This window comes from Hemitrygon akajei, unplaced genomic scaffold (genome assembly GCF_048418815.1).
Source record: "Hemitrygon akajei unplaced genomic scaffold, sHemAka1.3 Scf000068, whole genome shotgun sequence".
Classification (NCBI taxonomy): domain Eukaryota; kingdom Metazoa; phylum Chordata; class Chondrichthyes; order Myliobatiformes; family Dasyatidae; genus Hemitrygon; species Hemitrygon akajei.
Window position 1 is genome coordinate 1224996 of NW_027331954.1, and position 20198 is coordinate 1245193.

General features: G+C 46.6%; 2 protein-coding genes across 2 annotated transcripts in view; both read left to right on the forward strand.

The window, feature by feature from the left end:
* The window catches only part of LOC140722039 (uncharacterized), a 42671-nt gene extending 36915 nt beyond the window's left edge, over nt 1-5756 (forward strand). The window contains exons 7-8 of the mRNA XM_073036847.1: nt 4923-5328; nt 5666-5756. Coding sequence (XP_072892948.1) covers nt 4923-5328; nt 5666-5756 — 497 coding nt within the window. The remainder of the gene's footprint in view (nt 1-4922; nt 5329-5665) is intronic.
* Nucleotides 5757-6173: 417 nt separating this feature from the next.
* On the forward strand, nt 6174-8763 carry LOC140722037 (NACHT, LRR and PYD domains-containing protein 3-like). The gene is made up of 5 exons (XM_073036845.1): nt 6174-6672; nt 7739-7825; nt 7980-8150; nt 8306-8473; nt 8638-8763. Exons 1-5 carry the CDS (start codon nt 6191-6193, stop codon nt 8723-8725), a joined length of 996 nt encoding a protein of 331 aa, XP_072892946.1. The 5' UTR covers nt 6174-6190; the 3' UTR covers nt 8726-8763.
* Nucleotides 8764-20198: the final 11435 nt, after the last annotated feature.

The window sequence follows — 20198 nt, forward strand, 5'->3', positions numbered from 1 at the left end:
AGATATGGAGCCCATAACTGTTGACAGTACACCAAGTGCGGCCTGCTTAGTGTCCATAAAACCTCAGCGTTATGGCATTGCGTTTATATTCTGTTCCCCCTTCAAATAAATGGCAACATTGCATTTGCCTTCTTTACCACAGATTCAACCTGAAAATTAACCTTCTGGGAGCCTTGCACTAGGACTCCTAGGTTTCTCTGCACCTGTGATATTTGAACCTTCTCCCCATTTCTACTTTTACCAAAATGCATTTCAGCCATTTCCCAACGCGGTATTGTATATGCACTTTTTTTTATTGACGTTTCTTACAATTTACCTAAGTCCTACTCCATTCACGTTGGTGCGTGGCCTAGTGGACAAGGCATCAGACTAGTAACCTGAAGGTCATTGGTTCGAGCCTCAGCTGAGGCAGCGTGTTTGTGTCCTTGAGCAAGACACTTAACAACACATTGCTCTGCGACGACACCGGTGCCAAGCTGCACGGGTCCTAGTGCCCTTCTCTTGGACAACTTCGGTGGCGTGGATAGAAGAAGGCCTGTAGCTTGGGCAACTGCCGGTCTCCCATACAACCCTGCCCAGGCCTGCGCCCTGGAAACCCCAGGCGCAGATCCATGGTCTCTCGAGGAGACCGACGGATGCCACACACACTCCATTCACATTGTTTCTTCAAGTACTTACTAACTACCCCTCCAGCGTTCTTCATATCTTCCACAAACCTTGCCACAAAGCCATCAATTTAATTATCTAAATCATTGACAATCAATGTAAAAAGCAGCTCTTCCCCTGAGGAACTCCAGTTGTCACCAGCAACGAACTAGAAAAGGCCCTTTTTATTCCCACTCACTCCGTCCCACCTGTCAGCCATTCTGCTATCCATGACGTTATCTTTCTTGTAATGCCATAGGATTTTATTTTGTTAAGCAGTCTTCTGTGTGGCTCCTTATCAAATGTTTTCCGAAAATCCAAGTAAATGAAGTCCACTGCCTCTGCTTTGTCTTCGATAAACTCCAACAGATTTGTCACACAAGATTTTCCTTTACAAAATCAATGCTGACTTTGGCTTATTTTGATCATTAGTTCTCATCAATAATAGAGTCGAACATTTTCCCAACCGCTATGGTTAGGCGAACTGGCCTATAATTTCCACACGTTTCCCTTCCTCCCGTCTTAAGGAGATGAGTGACACTTGCAATCCTCCAGTTCCTCGAGGCCATATCAGAATCAAGTTAGTACTGAAAGATCATGAGCAATGCATCCGTTATTTCTTCAGCAAACTCTCTCGGGACTCTGGAATATAGTCCATCTGGCCCAGTTGACTTATTCACCTTCAAATTTTTAGGTTTCCACAGATGACTTTTTCCTTTGTAATAGTGATGACAGTCACTGCTTCTTCCTGTCACTCACGGTACTCTGGTACACTGATAGTGTCTTCCACAGCGAAGACATATACAAAGTACGCAGTAGCCGCATAGGACACTGATCAGACCCTACTGGGAGTACTTTGCTCAGTTCTGGTCACTCCACCACCGGAAGGATGTGGAAACTCTAGAAAGGGTGCAGTGGAGATTAACAAGGAGGTTGGCTGGATTGGGGAACATGCCTTATCAAAACATATTGAGTGAACTCAGCTTTTTTCTCCTTGGAGCGGCGTACGATGAGAAGTGATCTGATAGAGGTGTATAAGATGATGAGAGGCATTGATTGTCTGGATAGTCAGAGGCTTTTTCCCAGGGCTGAAACGGCTGATACGAGGGAGCGCAGATTTAAGGTGCTTGGAATTGGAGAGGAGAAGTCAAGTGTAAGTTTTTATGCAGAGATTGGTGAGTGCGTGGAATGGGCTGCCAGCGATGGTGATGGAGGCGGATTCGATAGGGTCTTTTAAGAGACTCCTGGATAGGTACATGAGCTTAGAAAAATAGAAGGCTATGGATAACGTTAGGTAACTTCTAATGTAAGTACGTGTTCGACAGAGCATTGTGGACCGAAGGGCCTGTATTATGTTATAGGTTTTCTATTTCTCTAAAGTTCATCTGCTAATTATTTGTCCCGCATTTCGACTTCACCAATATTATTTCCCATGGCCCAATATCAACTCTCAACTCTATTTTACTCTTTATATAACTGAACAAAAACAAATGCTATCCTGCTTTACATATTGGCTAGTCTAGCGTCATATTTCATCTTTACCTTTCTTATAGCTTTTTAGTTGCCTTTTGTTAGTTTTTAAATGTTTTCCCATTATCCAGCTTCCCACTGACTTTTGATTCCGTTTAGGCACACAGACACACACACACACACACACACACACACACACACACACACACACACACACACACACACACACACACACACACACACACACACACACACACACACACACACACACACACACACACACACACACACACACACACACACACACACACACACACACACACACCAAACAAAAGGCAATCAATAGAGATCACCAGCATTTCATTCGAAGTGGCACTGATGATATTGCCTAGCTGGTTAATGAAATATCTGCAAGCTAACAAACCAGCTCGCCGAGCCACACAAAATCAAGATCTGAGTTATTACACAACACTCAATCTAAGCTCGTTTTTCCCCAAGTAAGCTCGAGCACAATCACAATACAGACCCTTTCCTGTGACCCGACAACTGAAGTAGGCTTAATTTTTCTATTCCCTTTCTACATTGAAGTCCCCCAGTAAAAAAAAAGTATCATTACCCCTATTACTCGTACATGCCTTTTCCAGGTCCTTTACAATCTCAATTCCACATCTTAGCGCCTATTTTGAGGACTATATATGATTCCCATAATGTTTCTTGTTACCCTTGTAATTTATTATCTGCACCCACAATGATTCAACATTCTCTGACCCTATGTCCCCTCGTTCTGAAGATGTAATTCCATCTCGAAAATACAACCACACCACCGCCTAAGTCTTTCTGCCTGTCCTTTCGATACAAAATATACCCTTTGATGTAAGTCTCCCAATCAAGCCCTTATTTCTGCCAATACTCAGTTACGCCCACAACGTCATACCGACGAAAATCGCATGTTGCCTCTGTGGTACAATTTAATACTCGGCTGCGTCGGCATTTAAACCGAGCGGCACATCCTCAGCTCTATCATACTGGTTTCCATCACCATGCCTTATTAGTTTAAAACACTTGCAACAGCTCTAATAAATCTGCCAGCAAGAATATTGTGCACCCCTCGTATTCAAACGCAACCCATCACTTTTGTACAGTTCCCACCTGCCCCAGAAGTGCTCACAACTATTCGGAAATCTGACTCCCGTCCCCCTAATATAATTTTTTGGCCACACGTTTATCTGATACCTCAATCTATGCTCTGTACCCTTGCTAGGTCGGTGGTACCAATACTTACCACGACTCCCGGTGGCTCGCCCTCCGTTTTCAGGATATTGTGAATGTGTCCAGAAAAATCGGGCCCAGGAACCTGGGAGGCAAAGTACCATCTGTGACTTCTTTTTGTGTCCACAGAATAGCACATGACTATAGAGTCCCCTATTACTGCCCACATCCTCTTCAGTTTCCTGCTCTTCCACGTAACATCAGGAATTGCCTCAGTTCACGCACCAGATTCTCGGAACAGAGGGGACTGCAGAGATGGGGTGGGAGCAAATTGCCTGAGTTCATGTACTAGCTCCTTGGAGCAGAGGATACTGTTCAGGTGTGTGGTAGCGTGTTACACAGTGCCAAGCTCAGACTAGAATTCGAAACAGAAATTATGTTATTTTTCTTTGGCTCAGCACCGAGAGTTTAAACCTAACGGAGTATCAAGGTCTATTGTGAGAAAAGCAAAACAGAGAAGTATGTTCCACCCACCCCCCGCCCACTGTAACCCTCTGCAGTGTTGCACATTTCAGCAGAAGCTGAGCAGTGAAACCAGCCGCTCCACACAACACTCTCCTCTCCAGAATCACGTGTGCACTTGGTGCTTGCTGGAACACCGGGGAATCTGCAAACTACCAACAGAGCGGAGAGCGGAGACTTTAATAGCGAATCTGAATCAGATCAGAATTGTTTCTGCAAGATCGTTCACTTTCTGACACTCTTATCTCTGATTTCCCGATTTCACCCAAAAAATGTCGTTAACAAGTGTATTTTTTGTAACCCCCCCGGCTCACTTCAGGCTCGCTCAGCTCGCTTCCGTCTAGGGGGAGCAGCCTTCGGCCCCGCCAAACTGGGTAATCAGCTTGAGTGGATGTTGTGTGATGTCCCCAACCCCGCCAAATAACAGACAGTACAACATATGCGATTAAATGATTACACTTTATATATATTACTAGAACTAAGTGATTAATAAGGATACAGTATATATGAAGGGAAAAAAAATAAAAAAGGCGCCAAACTTATCGAAGTCCAAACCACTTCGTGCACAACCGTTGGAGCTCAATTAACGAAGTCTTCCGGCCACCAGTCGATTCCCTCAGACCTCCTCGACTCGCAGCTCAGCACCACCCGAAGTGATCAACCAAACCCATTTGTCCTTGTCTCCTCTCAACGCCGAAACTCCTGGTCTCGGAACCCCGCTTGGGGTCCTTTCCTCACCCAGCTTACAGCATCGCGCCATCTATCTCTGACCCCCTCGCGCTGACACCCCAAAAGCCCGCCAACAATAGCTTACAGACCCAGAAGAGAGAATAACATTAATCCCAATTGGTTAGAAAACGAATACAATTCTCGTCATGAGTAAATTTAACCCAAACTGCGAGAGAAAGCACTTATCATAACAAAGAAGCATTCCTAATTTTAACAAAACAAAGAAGCCATTTTGATTAACATACGCAGTTACAAAAGAACCCCCTTACGTTTTTAAATTTGCAAAATGTGTTCATTGTTCTGTTCATCAGATTAAGCATTGATAACTTATTTATGTCCGTTCGAAGATGTTCGACGGAAACACATGGAGACTCTGCGGACACGGACTGAAACATTGAGAGCGAACACAATCCTGATGAGGGAGAAGGTGAAGGTTTTCCAGCTGGTTGATCGATACGCTGACCTCACGGTCATTTCCACTGTTCAGGACTGGGCACTGGTGGAACATGAGCTGCTGGCAAGAGGCAGAGACCACGAGGAGTGGACAGAGAAACATCTCCACGGAGAGCTGGACAAAATCCGGACGGATGAGTTTTTCCAGATGCACTTTGTTAAAAAACTGGGAAGATCTTTCTGTGGAAACAAATCCGGGAAGTTCGCAGCAGTGGCCGGGGTCGCGGGGATCGGGAAAACAACAATGATACAAAAGATTGTTTACGACTGGGCCAGGGGAAAAATATACCAGCAGTTCCAGTTTGTCTTCAGTTTCAAATTCCGAGATTTAAACAACTTTAACTGCGGAATAAACCTGAGGGAACTGATACTGCATCAGTATCCTTACTTTTTGAATTGCCTGAGAGAGGTCTGGAAACACCCAGAGGTGTTGCTTTTTATATTTGATGGTCTGGATGAATTCGAGGACAGACTCAATTTTGCTGATGGTCGGAGAGACACAGAATCACAGTATACAGATCCTGAATTCCGGTGCAAGGTGTCTGACATTGTGTACAGTTTAATCCAGGGTAAGCTGCTCCCAGGGTGTTCAGTGCTGGTGACCACACGCCCCACTGCGTTACATTTCTTGGAAAAGGCAGAGATTTGTACCTGGGATGAAATCCTGGGATTTGTTGGCGAGGAATGGAAGGAATTTTTCATCAGGTATTTTGAAGATGACACGGTGACGGCAGCTGTTTTCAAACACGTGGAGGAGAACGAGATCCTGTACACCATGAGCTACAACCCCTCCTACTGCCGGATCCTCGCTCTGGCACTGGGCCCCTTCTTCACACAAAGAGTCAAGGACCCGCAGCGAGTTCCCAAGACCATCACCCAAGTGTACTCCTACTATATTTACAACATCCTGAAAAACCACGGCCGTGAGATTGAGAACCCCCGTGATGTGTTCCTCAGGGTTGGTCAGATGGCCTTCAGAGGAGTGTCCGAGAAGAAGATTGTGTTTACAGATGGAGATCTGATCAACTACAATCTGCAGCCTTCCCAGTTCCTGTCCGGATTCCTAGAGGAGCTTTTGGAGAGAGAGGATTCTGCCCTTTGTGTGGTGTACACATTCCCACAGCTCACTATCCAAGAGTTTGTAGCTGCACTCGCAATATTTATGAATCCATATCCCGGGGATATCCTGAAATCCCTCACTGAAGCCTGCAATACGACAGATGGGCGATTTGAGTTATTTCTCCGTTTTCTTGCTGGTCTCTCCTCGCCAATAACAGCTCGGGGCCTGGAGGAGTTTCTGGGTCCATTTCCTCATGAAACAACCTGCCGGGTGATTGACTGGTTGAAGGAGGAGGTTAAACGCCAGAGTGGAAACACAAGGAGTGAAGCTGGTAAAAGGAGCCTCCTGAACACATTGCACTACCTGTTTGAGTCTCAGAATCGTGGGCTGGCTCAGGCCACAATGGGATCTGTGGAAACACTTTCATTCCGTGGAATGACACTGACCCCGATTGACTGCACGGTCCTGTCTCATGTCATCGGGCTCTGCGATACAATAAAACACCTCGACCTGGAGAGCTGCCACATTCAGTGTGATGGAATCCAGCGGCTGGCTCCCGGACTGCACAAGTGCCTGGAGTTGGGGTAATTTGATTTATCTCTCACTCTGAACTGTGAAACAGCTCTATAGTCTTATTTCAATGTAAAGGGATTTGGGTAAAACAGTAGTAAATCAGATTATGAAGAGTTATGAAAAATGCCCAGACATTGCCCAGGTCAGTAATTCCTCAAGAACAGGAAAGTTCTGGAGTTCTTTGTGAAGGGTTGTTATAGAGTTCATCAGATCCGTGAACAACGGCCAATGGCTTAATGGTAGTAAATCACAGGAATGGCCGTGTTTCTCGCTGCCCCTGACACGTCCATTGACAATGTTCCTTCTCACTGTTACTGACACCCATAGTGACACTGACTGCAGCGGGTGGGTCACAGATTTACACCCCCTTCCCGGTGAGGGACAAGAGACCGTCAGCAGACTGTCCGAGTGGGGAGAGAAATACCATTGAGTGATAGTCCTCCCCTGCCGTTCCCCGCGTGTGCCTATCACCATCAGTCCACCTTTGTGACTTTGCTCACTACCAGATATCCACACCACATGGCTTCATCTCATTTCCCATTGTGGTCCTCAGTTCGGACCCACCTCTCGTGTACGATCTATTTCTGGATCATCTCATCCCATTGGATTAACTTTTCTCATCGGTATACTGATATGGGATCTCTCATACCAATCCCCTCCCTACTTTTGGATCTCTGTTCCCCGTTCCCCTTTAGGGAGATAGGGAGTTTTCTCTCCCTATCCCTTTGCCTCAGGTGGGATCTCTTCCTCCATCTCCCATCGACATTTCCCCAGTCACAAACCATTCTCTCACTTTTCATCACGCCCCTCCTGACCATCTCACATCAGGAACGTTTGCCTCACCATTGGGGAATGAGACGGAATATGTGGAGTTTACAGGGTCACACCGACAGACTAAATTACTGACATTTGGTGAATGCCCTGGAGCTGGGTAATGAGGGACGTTGACAGTGATGGGAACTCCGATTGGCGATTTACTGAAGGGTTTAATGTTTCCTGCAATATCCGAGTGAGAGAAATTCCCTCAGACCTGCAGTTTGAATCACTTTGTTCATTAATTTTTCTGTTTGTGTTTAGACTCGGGGGGAATGAACTGGGAGATTCAGGAGTGAAACTGCTGTCTGCGGCTCTGAAGAACCCAGAGTGTAAAATACAGAGACTGTGGTAAGACCAGACTGTGGGAGATTGTGTTTACTCTCACTGGTTGACTGATACGGAACATTAATGTGATCAGTAATTGTGTTACTGATAAACACTGGGGATTTGTACCGTCTACCGTCTCCCTGTGACCTTCACCTTCACTCTCTCTCAATCCCAGGCTGCAGAGAGTCAGTCTCACAGATTCTGTTGCCGAGGATCTCGCCTCCGCACTCAGTACAAACACATCACTGAAGGGGCTGGACCTGAGTGAAAATGAACTGGGAGATTCAGGAGTGAAACTGGTATCTGCGGCTCTGAGGAACCCGGAGTGTAAAATACAGACACTACGGTAAGCACCCGACTGTGGGAGATTGTGTTTACAGTCACTGAGTGTTTGAAAGTGAACACTAATGTGATCAGTAATTTAGTTACTGATAAACTCTGGTGGGTTGTACCGTCCCCTGTCTCTCTGTGTCCTTCACCCTCACTCTCTCTCATCTCCAGGCTGTACCGTGTCGGTCTCACAGATTCTAGTGCTAAGGATCTCGTCTCCGCTCTCAGTACAAACCAATCACTGACGGTGCTGAGCCTGAATTCAAACTCGCTCACAGACCGATCTGTCTCTGCTCTCCGCCGCGTCATAAAGACCCTCCCGAGTCTGGAATGGATCAGGTGAGTGTTTGTGTGAATGTTCAATCTGGTAAAATATCAGCGGATCTGCGGATTTTCTGGTGATAGTTGTCTGTGAATGTTGTTGAAATATTACCACTGGTCCCCTGTTACTGACACTGTTCTGTAATCTGTTTAATTCATCTTTATTCTTCCATCTGTTTCAGCCTGTGGAGCAATAATTTCAGTCGGGCCGGGAGGAAGGAACTGAAATCCCTACAGGAACCCAGACGCGGACTGGCAGTGGCCGTGTGAACATCTGAATGTGTGGACATCCCCGCCCTCCCCTTTAACTCCCTCCCCCCCCCCCCCCCCCATTCAACAGCAGCCCTTACCTTTAATGGCCGCTCGCCGGTTTTAAATCACAACTGTTCTAACGGAACTGGCTCCGGTCTCGCGCTCTGTGACATCGGAAGCGATCTCGCAGTGACGTATTTCCGCCTGTTGTCTGGCGGCGCTGCTTCCTTCCGCGGGATGTCCGGCTTCGAGACTGCCCCTGGTGAGACCGTGGGTAATTACACAGACAAGAAGAGGCCGGGACCGGGGCTCAGTCTGGGACTGCCGTGTCCCTGGATGGGATTATCCGGAGAGAATGCTTTTCTTCACTTTGCTGAGGACGGTGCATTGGGCAGTCTGGCCGATATAATGATGTTAATTTGACAGATCCCTCGGCAGTGACCGTGGATCTGCAGCGATCCAAGACATGTCCCTGAAGTGTGATTTTATTATCAACGGTTCCCCGGTGCAGAGTGGCGGTGATAAAGCGGGATTGATTATTCAACCTGTTACTCACTGTGGCCGGTCAGTTAATTGTGTGTGACTGTGCGAATCGGGAGCAGCTTATTTATTCCCGCAAGTTAGAAGCTCACATGTTCTTTAATTTATATTTGTCATGATGAAATCAATAAATCGCAGTAAGTTCCTGTCTTGGTCTCAGAATTGAGTCTCATTAGAGGAGAAACACACTCCCAGCGTCGGACACAGAGGGAAGCTCCCTCTACACCGTCCCTTCACACATGCCCAGGTTCAAACACACAGTGAAGCTCCCTCTGCACGATCCTATCACTCACTCACAGGAGCAGACAGAGACCGAAGCTCATGCCGCACTCTTGCCGGTCAGACACAGAGTGAAGCTTCTACCATATCTTCCCATCACACACAACCCGGATCACTAACAGATTGAAGCTCCTTCCACACCATCCTATCACACACCCACAGGGACAAACATAGGGAATTCTCTCCACACCATTCCATGATGCCATCCCAAGTACAGTCATTGAGAAAATCTCACGCCCGGTGTCACAATACAAAATTCTTCTGTCAGAGACAAAGTGAGGCTCCCTCCACCGTCACATCACACACTCACAGGGGCAGACGTTGACAGAATCTCTCTCCGCACCACCCAATGTCACACTTGCCGTTTCAGGAACAGGGTGAAACTTCCTCCACACCGCCCCATCAAACTCAACATGGGGTAGAAACAGTGAAGCTCCCTTTAAATCGTCCTCAAATCCCACACTGCCAAGATCAGACAGAGAGCGAAGCTCGCTAAACACCGTGTCATATCAGACACCCCGGTTCAGATACAATGCGGAGCTCCCTCCTCATCATCCCATCACTCTCTCACAGGGGCAGACGTAGAGTGAAGCTCCTTCGGCAGAGTCTCATCACATACTCCGCGGATCTGACAGAGATTGTAGCTCCCTCCACTAAATCCCATTACACACTCATCAGATCAGAATTGGAGTGAAGCTCTCTCCACATCAGCCCATCACACACTCCAAGATCAGACACAGAGTGAAGCTCGCAAAACACCGCCTCACCTCAGACACCCCGGTTCAGACACAACGTGAAACTCGTTCCGCATCATCCCATCACTCACTCACAGAAGCAGTAGCAGAGTGAAACTCTTTCGATAGTGTCCCATCACACATTTCCCGGATCTGACATAGACTATAGCTCCCTCCACAAAATCCCATTACACACTCCCCAGATCAGAAATAGAGTGAAGCTGCCTCTGCATCAGTCCATCACATACTCCCAGATCAGACACAATGTGAAGCTCCCTCCGCATCATTCCATCACAACCTACCGGATCTGACACAGAGTGAATCTCCCTCCACATCATCCCATCACACACTCCACTGATGAGACAGAGTGCGAGAGAGGAGTCAGTCTGGTTAGAGTCTCGGTCCTGTTCGCTGCAGTAGTGACGTTGGTCGCAGAACAATTTCTCCCAACTATCCAACGCTCGGACTGCAACCACAGAGGCGGGGAGTTGCGCCTTCAGATTCAAGATCAATTGCGCCTTCGAAACATGCTGAGCGCAATCTTTTGGTATGGCGAATGTAAGGCAATGAGTCGCTATCAGTAATACTTATCTCAATGAAATATCATGGTGACTGTCGAATGTTATCCACTGGAAAGTTGTGTCGTCCATGTTTAACTCTTTCCTTTGGAGAAAGACGCCTGTCCTCCACTCCACTCCGCATTCCAGATACAGGGCTAAAGTTTGTATATTGTCATTCTTCCATAGCCAGTGCGAAGGCCAGCGTGAGGTTCCTTCATCCCGATCCAATAATACGGTAGTGCAACGCCCGCAGTCAAGAGACTATTGTGCCGTGGCTGTTGAATTCACATAAGCCAAAATGGGGCCGTCGACACAATTGAACCATACCGATCAAGATTACATCTACGCTAGTTCCATTTCTCTCTGTGTGGCTCGAAACGCTCTAACATATCCTGTCCATGTGTCTATCAAGTTATCTTTCAACTGCTGTTGATATATACATTGCCTTGACCACTCCCTCCAGCTCATTTCATACACTGGTCACCCTCAGTATGAACAACCTTTCTCCTCGGGACCCTACTCAAATCCCCCTTTCCCCTGACCATAATGCTATGCCCTCTAGTTTGTCATTCTCTTCCCCTGGGGAAACGACTGTGTGTTCACTCTACAGATGCCTCTCACGTTTTATGCTCCAGTGTAAAACCAATTTCGTAAGGACCAGTGTAAACAGTCTCAAACTGGGCAGCTGTTCTCTATGACCCAGTCCCTCAAGTACCAGAAAATTCCTCTAAACCTCCTCGGCACTCTTTCAAGCTCAGTGTCATATTTCTTGCATCGGGGGGACTAAGACTGAAAGCTGTATATGAAATGTGTCCTCGCCAGCATCTGAAACTGAAACGTGCCGTCGCAAATTCTCTACCCAATTTCCTGATTGATAGAGACAGCAGGGAATCGTCGTCTTTTTCCCCTGCTCATCCTGGAGATAGCTGCGGAACTGCAGAGAATACTCCAAATTACGCCTCGCCAACATCTTTTAAAACTACACAACATCCCAACTTCTGTATTCAGTACTGTGATTTATGAAGGCCAACGTGCCAGAAACACAAAATATGAACAAAGTTATATAATTGCTTACATCTGAATTTCCGGATCCCTCTGGGAATTACTATCTGTACTCCTGATCCTTCTGGGTATCATCAGCAGTGTCCCAGATCCCTCTTGTATTATTATCTGTATTAAATATCCCTCTGGGAAATATCATCTGCATTCCAGATCCCTCCACTCTGCTGGCCTCTCATTTCATTGTGTTAGCCCTGCCATGCCATGTCCTCCCAAAACGCCACACCTCACTCTTATCTGCATTAAATTCCACCTGTAGTTTCAGACCATTTACTGTAAACCATTGTGGCCTTCTTCACTACACACCCAGTACCGGTGTCCTCCGAAATTGTGCTCATCCATTTTAGAACGCTATCATCTAGATCGTTAATATAGGAAACAAAACCCAGTACGGATCCCTGCGTCACACTAGGACTCCAGTCAAAGAGGAAGTCGTCGATTACAGTCTTTGGCTTCTCACGCAAAGCCAAAGTACAATTCAACTTTCTTGTCCTAAATGCCAAATGACTGAACCTTGATTAACCTCTGCATGCGAAATTCTGTCAAACTGTGCTGTCTTCTTCAGTTTTCCTGGAAATCTCCTCAACAACTCTATAGGATTGGCTAGATATGACATACCTAATCTGCCTCACTGTTCTTTTGCCTCAGTCTGTATACTCTGCAACAGTCTCCAAAGTAAACAAAAATCATCAGCTCCATGCAGAGATGACAAGGCTAATCTTCGAGGACCAATTTTTCTCTTTGATATTCCTTTGCTTTCAGTAAATCTGTAGATGCCCTTACGATTCTCCTTTGCCTGGTCTGCTTGGACATCCTCATGCCTTTTTTGTTCTTTTTCTTTTCCTTTTTAAATGTCCTCTTACAAGAGAATGTAAAATGGAAGATAAATGCAGAATATGCTGTGGAAGTCTCCAGACAGATGAAATATGAAGGTATTCTGGCCAATAATATTAAAAAAGGATACCAAACGTTTTTTTTTATTGTCATGTAAGGAAGCTAAAAAGAAGAGAGAGTCGATATTGGATCACTGGAGAGGTAGTAATTGGAGACAAAGTAACAGCAGGAGAGTTCAATAATTATGTTCCCTCACTGTGGAAGACACCAGTCATATTTGGAAATCCGAGTGTCAGAGGGCAGAGCTGCGCACAGTTCCTATTACAAAGGGGGAGGGAACTATAACGGATGGATTGCAGCCTAGGGCGCAGTAACTTGATGCTAAGTAGACTGTGGAAATATTCACAGTGATCTTTCCATTTGGAATGATTCCGGAGGTCCAGTAAATTGCAAATACTGTGCTACTCAGGACGACAGCAGAAGAAAGGAAATTATTGGCCAGGTATCCTGACCTCAGTAGCTGGGAAGATGTTGGGGTCCATCGTTAAGAATGAAGTATCGGGATAAAACAGGCCGAAGTCAGCCTGGCTTCCTTGAGGTGAATCGGTCAGATTTATTTGAGCTAAGACCTAACTCGCACAATAGACAAAGGGGAGTCAATTGCCGTGTTACACACTTGGATTTTCAGAAAACACGAGAGGGAGCGGCAAACGAGGATGCTAAACAAAACAAGATCCCATGGTATTACATAAAAAAAAAACATAGCAACATGGACAGAAGTTTGGCTGAGTGACAGGAGACAAATTGTTGGAATTAAGGGGACTATTTTTTTTTCCAGCATCCTCGTGCGCGGCTCCCTGTCAAACACTTTCTGAAAATCCAAATGCGTAAATAAAGCAATTGACCCTAGGTTTTTCTAGTTGGAAGCTTTTCCAGCAAAGCTTAGTTTCGGGACCTCTTCTGTTCACGTTATATATCCTAACGAGCTGGATGACTTGGGGCCAGGTTTGATGAAAGAGAAAGGCTGCGAAAGTTGAAAAAGCAGAAGTGTTTGGACAGAGGGGAATGAGCAGATGGCATAGGTGTAGGGAAGTGAGGTGTGGAGTATTTTTCAAACGGAGAGCAATTTCAGAAATCGGAGGTTCAAAATGGGAGTTTCAGTGCTGGAATACCTAAGAGTTACCTTGTAGATTGAGTCGGTGACAGGAAAAGCAAATGTAATCATATAATTAACTCGAGAGTGTGAGAAGGTACAAACATAGATATAATGCTGAGACATTGCTCGGGCCGTATTTGGAGTATATTCTGCACTTTGAGGGTCCCTTAAAAAGGATAAGCAAGCATTGGAGAGGGGACAGAGGTGACACATGGAAGTAAAGGTTTAATAGACGAGGATCGTTTTGTGGCTCTGGGCCCTTGTTCCCTGGAGTTTGGAAGACTGAGGGAGAATCTCATTGAACTGAAATGATTTTGATGGCCTGGTGGAAGAAGTTGTCCTGCAGCTTTTCTGCTGCGGTACCGTTTCCCAGTTGGTACTAGCTGGAACAGATTGTGGTTGGGGTTGACTCTGGTCTCCAATGACCTTTTGGGCACTTTTTACACAACACTCTTTGTAAATGTCCCCAACAGTGGGCAGTTCACATCTGCAGATGCGCTGGAAAGTCCGCACCAACATGGAATATTGAAAGGACTGGAGAGTGTGGACTGTGGAGTTATTCCAATATTCCGAAAGTTTATGCGCTGATGGGCCAGCATCAGAATGTAAGGACATCCCTTTAGATCAGAGATGAGGAAGAATTGATCAGCTGGGGCATTTGTGGAATTTGTCTTGATTAGTTCAGGCATCAGGGCTTACAGCGAGAAGGCAGGAGAATGAGGTTAAAGGGGTAATTAATCGGCCATGACGTAGGATAGACAGAACCAGGCCTGACCCGGACGGCAGCACAGAACCCAGCATCGATGACGTCATGCTTTGCGTGACCACGTCAGAGTTGTAACAGCCACAATTCACGTGTTCACGGACCACCTCTGCCTGACGTCACCATCACTGCCAACGCAGTGAACAAGGGCCAGGGAGTTACGGAGAAACGTGGCAGTGGTGCATCGCCCCGCGCCCCCCTAAATATGCCACCGGACCGCTGCCTTGTAGTTGCCTTAACGTACAATATTTATTGACATGCCTGAATTCAGAGATTTACAGTTGAGGCAGACGAGTGGTTTCTCCGGTGCTCAGAACTATCCAGCCGTCCGGCCACCGAGCAGAAAGTTTCCTCACAGAGCAGTCCGACAGTCCGCTCATAGAACATAGAATAGTGCAGCACAAGAGAGGCCCATTCGGCCTACAATGCTGTGCCGACCTAAACCCTGATCCGTCCAACCCACACCATGTCCATATACCTCCAACCTCCTTACAAACGTGCGCCTATCCAAACGTCTGGTGAAAGCCTCTAATGTATTTGTTTCTACCACCACAACAGGCAGCGCATGCCAGGCATCCACGAGTCCTGATTAAAAAAACTGACCCCCACACCCTCCTCCCGTTGAACCGATCCTCTAAATATACACAATATATTTAATGCTCTCCTTTACAGAAAGTCGCCGAGCTCATGGAGAAGGGAAACCGAGCAGAGAGATCCAAACTCTTTCTCAGTCTAGTGATGGACAAAGAAGCTCCGGCCCGGAGGGTGATATGGAAATCCTTTGTGAAAATGAGGGACGGGTTACCGAAGCTGAATAAGTTACTGCAGGAAATCCAGGAATTTGGTACGGTAAAACAATGCATTCAGCCTGAAATCAGATTTGAATGTTCCAGATTTAACCATGTTTGCCAGACATGATTTCATGAAAGCTTTACAATGTCAACAGGTCCTGATCCTTATGAGCACTTGAGTATCACCCGAGGCTTTTGTGGTTTGTCCTCGCAACTGAAGGGTGTGTGATGATGCGGTCATCTCAAACCAATTACTAAACTGCAGTCCCATGCAATTTCAGGTGGTTTAACGTGTGGATTACAGAGATCTGCCGAATGTTCAAAGGACTAGTTAGGGTGGATGTGGAGAGGGTGTTTCCGATGATAGGGAACATCCAGATCTGGAGGGCACTGCCTCAAAATTGAGGGGTAAAACAGAGGTAAGAAAGTTTTTATTTTAACGAGTGGTGAATCTGTGGAATGCTCTGCCATAGACCGTGGTGAAGGCCAAGTCCGTGGGTATATTTAAGACGGAAGTTGATCGTTTGCTGATCGGTCAGGACACCCAAAGATATGGTGAGAAGGCAGGTCTATGGGGTTGAGTGGGATCCGGGATATATAGATAGTTGAATTAATAGATTGATAAAATGGATGGATAGATAGATAGACGGATGGATAAAGAGATAAGCAGTAGATGGATAAAGAAATGGATGGATAAATAGTTAAATGGATAAATAGATGATAGATAGGTAGATAGATAGTTGAATGGATAGATAGATAAATAGGTAATGAGACAGATAGATAGATAGACATGCGGAAATCTGCAGTTACTGGAAACGCAAACAACACATACAAACTGCTGAGTTCTTTCCAGCATTGTATGTGCTGCCAAGAAAATGGTCGCTGTATTTTCAAAAGGAACATGCGTGGTGAACGAGCAGGGTATCATGGAGTACCGGGGGTGTGGGGCACAATCTACCTTCACCGCTCAGGATGGGATGTGAGATTTCCTTAGTCATTGACCGCATTCTCATCGATAGAAACTGAGTTATTTCCTGTCAGTTTAACAATGTTCCAATCAGAGTGTTCAATGTTTTCTAGTGCAGTGATAATTTTCTCACCGTTTCTATTGAAGATGTTCAACAGAAACACAAGGAGACTCTGAGGATACAGACTGAAACACTGAGAGTGAACACAATCCTGATGACGGAGAAGGTGAAGGTTTTCCAGCTGGTTGATCGATACACTAAGCTCCCGATCATTTCTAATGTTCGAGATCGGAGACTGGTGAAACACGAGCTGCTGGCAAGAGGCCGGGTCCAAGAAAAATGGAGACAGAAACATCTCCGCACGGAACTGGAAAAAATCCAGACTGATCAATTGTTTCAGAGCAGCTTTACCCAGAATAAATACTGGGAGTTCTGCAGCAGTGGCCGGAGTGGCTGGGATTGAGAAAACAGCAATGGTTCAAAACATTGTTCACGACTGGGCCACAGGGAAAATATACCAACAATTCCAGTTTCAAATTCCGAGAACTGAACTCCTTTAACGGTAGAATAAGCTTGAGGGAATTGATTCTGGCTCAGTATCCTTACTTTGGGAAGTTGCTCAGAAAGGTCTGGAAGAACTCAGAGGGATTATTGTTTACATTCGATGGTTTGGATGAATTCAAACACAGCATCGATTTTGCAGACAGTTGGAGAGATACAGAACCCAAGCACCAGTGTCCAGATCCCGAGTGGTGGCGTTAAGTATCTGACATTGTGTACAGTTTAACCCAGGGCAAGCTGCTCCCAGGGTGTTCAGTGCTGGTGACCATACGCCCCATTGCGTTACATTTCGTGGAAAAGACGGAGATCAGCGTCTGGGCTGAAATCCTGGGATTTGTTGGTGAGGAATGGAAGGAATATTTCGTCAGGCATTTTGATGATCAGACAGTGGCAACAGCGGTTTTCAAACACGTGGAGGAGAACGAGATCCTGTACAACCTGAGCTACAACCCCTCCTACTGATGGATCCTCGCTCTGGCACTGGGCCCCTTCTTCACACAAAGAGTCAGGGACCCGCAGCAAGTTCCCAAGACCATCACCCAAGTGTACTCCTACTATATTTACAACATCCTGAAAAACCACAGCCACGAGGTGGAGAAACCCCATGCTGTGTTACTCAGGGTTGGTCAGATGGCCTTCAGAGGAGTGACCGCGAGAAAGATTGTGTTTACTGACGGAGATTTGATTTTGATTAACTACAATCTGCCGCCTTCCCAGTTCCTGTCCAGGTTCCTGATGGAGTTACTGGAGAGAAAGGATTCCGATCGGAGCGTGGTGTACACATTCCCACATCTCACCATCCAAGAGTTTGTAGCTGCACTCGCACAATTCCCGAGTTCAGTGCGCAGGGATCTTGTGAAACTTCTCACTGTGGCACATAGCAAGGAAGATGGGCGGTTTGAGGTGTTTCTCCATTTTGTTGCTGGTCTCTCCTCGGGGGTCAGCCTGGCGCTGGAAGGAGTTTCTGGGCCCATTTCCTGACGATACAGCCTGCCAGGTGACTAACTGGGTGAAGGAGGAGGTCAAACGTCGGAGTGGAAACACGAGGAATGAAGGTGGTAAAAAGCGCCTCCTGAACACTTTACACTACCTGCTTGAGTCTCAGAATCGTGGACTGGCTCAGGCCGCAGTGGGTTCTGTGATACAATAAAACACCTCGACCTGGATCACTGCTACATTCAGTGTGACGGACTCCAGCGGCTGGGACCCGGGCTGCACAAGTGCCAGGATTTGAGGTAAACGTCATTTTTTCTCACACTCTGGATCGTATTTTTATCACACGTTTTATTACTTTTGCCACCCCCAACTAAAGTCCCTCTCACTCTTCTTCTCTCTCCCTCGCGCTCTTTCTCTCTTTCTGTCTCTCCTTCTCCGGCTTTCTGTCTCTAGCTCTCTGTCTTTCTTTCCTCTGTCTCTCTTTCTCTTTCTGTTTGTTTCACTCTCTTGCTTTCTCTCTCCCCCTCCCACTCACACCTTCTCCATCTCACTGTCTCTCACTCCCACTATTTCTATCATTGTCTCTATCTCTCACTCACTCCAAAACTTCTTTTCCTCTCTCCTTTCCTTACCTCTCCCCAGACTCACTACCCACTCCCCCCTCACATCTCTCTCTCTCGCTCTCCTATATCGTCCAGTAACAATTCCTTTTCTTTCACTCACTCTGTCCCTCTCCATCACTTCACCACCCATCTCACTCTCATTCACCATCTCTCTCGCTCTGCCCTCTCCCCTTCTCTCTACCTTCTCTCAGTCACTCTCTGATCTCCCACTTTTCTTGACCTCTCCCCCTGCCTGTCTGTTAATCTCTCCGTCTCTCTCTCTCTCCCTCACTCCTCGCACTCACTGTTATGTGTCTCCGCCTGACGCCACCGCACTTTTTTTTTTTTGCTGGCTCCTCCCTCCCCCGGTCGAAAGCATTATGATCTTGGCAGGCCCCTGTCCCCCTCGTGAGTGGGAGATTTCTCTCGATAGCTCTCACGCACAGCAGACAATGTACGGGAATAAGGTGCATTTACCAACGCGCACACACAGGATTTTATTTAGCATATTTCATAAATAACCAGGAGCCGCGGTGAAAGAGGGATAACTTGTAAATGACTTAATTTCATTATGTTTCCTTTGTTAGTACAGTGAAATCCTGTTATATTAGACCCAAGGTTTTGAATCTATCAGCATCTCTCTTTGTGTTTAGACTGGGAACAAATGACAAGTGAAACTGGTGTCTGCAGCTCTGAGGAACCCGGAGTGTAAAATACAGAGACTCGAGTAAGTACCAGACTCTGCGAGAACGTGATTGCGGTCAGTGGGGGGGGGGGGGGGGGGGGGGCTGACACTGAACAGTAATGTGATCAGTAATTGTGTGACTGATAAACACTGGGAATTTGCACCGTGTTCATTCAATATCTCCTCTATATATCTCCCCCCCCCACCCTCCCTCGCTCTCCTTCACTCACATCTCCAGGCTGGACAGGAGCCGTCTCAAAACTTCTTCCATAGAAGATCTCGCCTCTGCTATCACCGTGAATCGTTCTCTGACAGATCTGGACCTGGGTGGGAATAAACTGAATGATTCGGGACTGACTGTAGCTCTGAGGAAACCGGATTGTAAAATACAGACACTGGAGTAAGTACCACACACTGAGAGAACGTGTTTTCATACACAGAATATTGATGCCATCAGTAATTGATTCAATAATTAGATTTTCACCATTTCCTCTTAACCTGTCCTCCACTTTCTCTTCCCCTCTCCCTCTTTTTCTTCCAACCTCTCCCTCTCTATCACTTCCACTCTGTCTCTCTATCTCTCCCTCTCTCTATCTGTATCTCTTCATCTCTCTCGCTCTCTTTTTCACTCTCCCTCACTCCCTCTCCTCGTCCCCTCCCTGCCTTTCACACACTCTCCCTCTCTTTCTGTCTCTCACTCTTGCTTTCTCTCTATCTCTCCCTCCTTCCCTCATCCCATCTCCCTCCCTTCTCCACTCGCCGCACCTCTCTCTCCTGCTCACTCCAAATCCATTTCTCTATGTGTCTCCATCTCCCCCTCCCTCTCACCTCCAGGCTGTACAATGTCAATCTCACAAATGACTGCGCGGACGATCTCGTCTCCGATCTCCGTGTGCACGGCTCTCTGAAGGTGGTGAATCTGAAATCGAACTCCTTCACAGACAGATCTCTCCCTGTTTTACGCCACATCGTACAGGCCCTCCCGAGCCTCAGACAGATCTGGTGAGTGCTTTGTGTTCTGGT

What these genes read in the sequence shown, in the direction of transcription:
- LOC140722037 (XM_073036845.1), top strand. Translation starts at nt 6,191, where the DNA reads ATGAATCCATATCCCGGGGATATCCTGAAATCCCTCACTGAAGCCTGC. An exon ending in CACAAGTGCCTGGAGTTGGG is followed by an intron (nt 6,673 to 7,738) that starts GTAATTTGATTT and finishes GTTTGTGTTTAG; the next exon opens with ACTCGGGGGGAATGAACTGG. An exon ending in TGTAAAATACAGACACTACG is followed by an intron (nt 8,151 to 8,305) that starts GTAAGCACCCGA and finishes TCTCATCTCCAG; the next exon opens with GCTGTACCGTGTCGGTCTCA.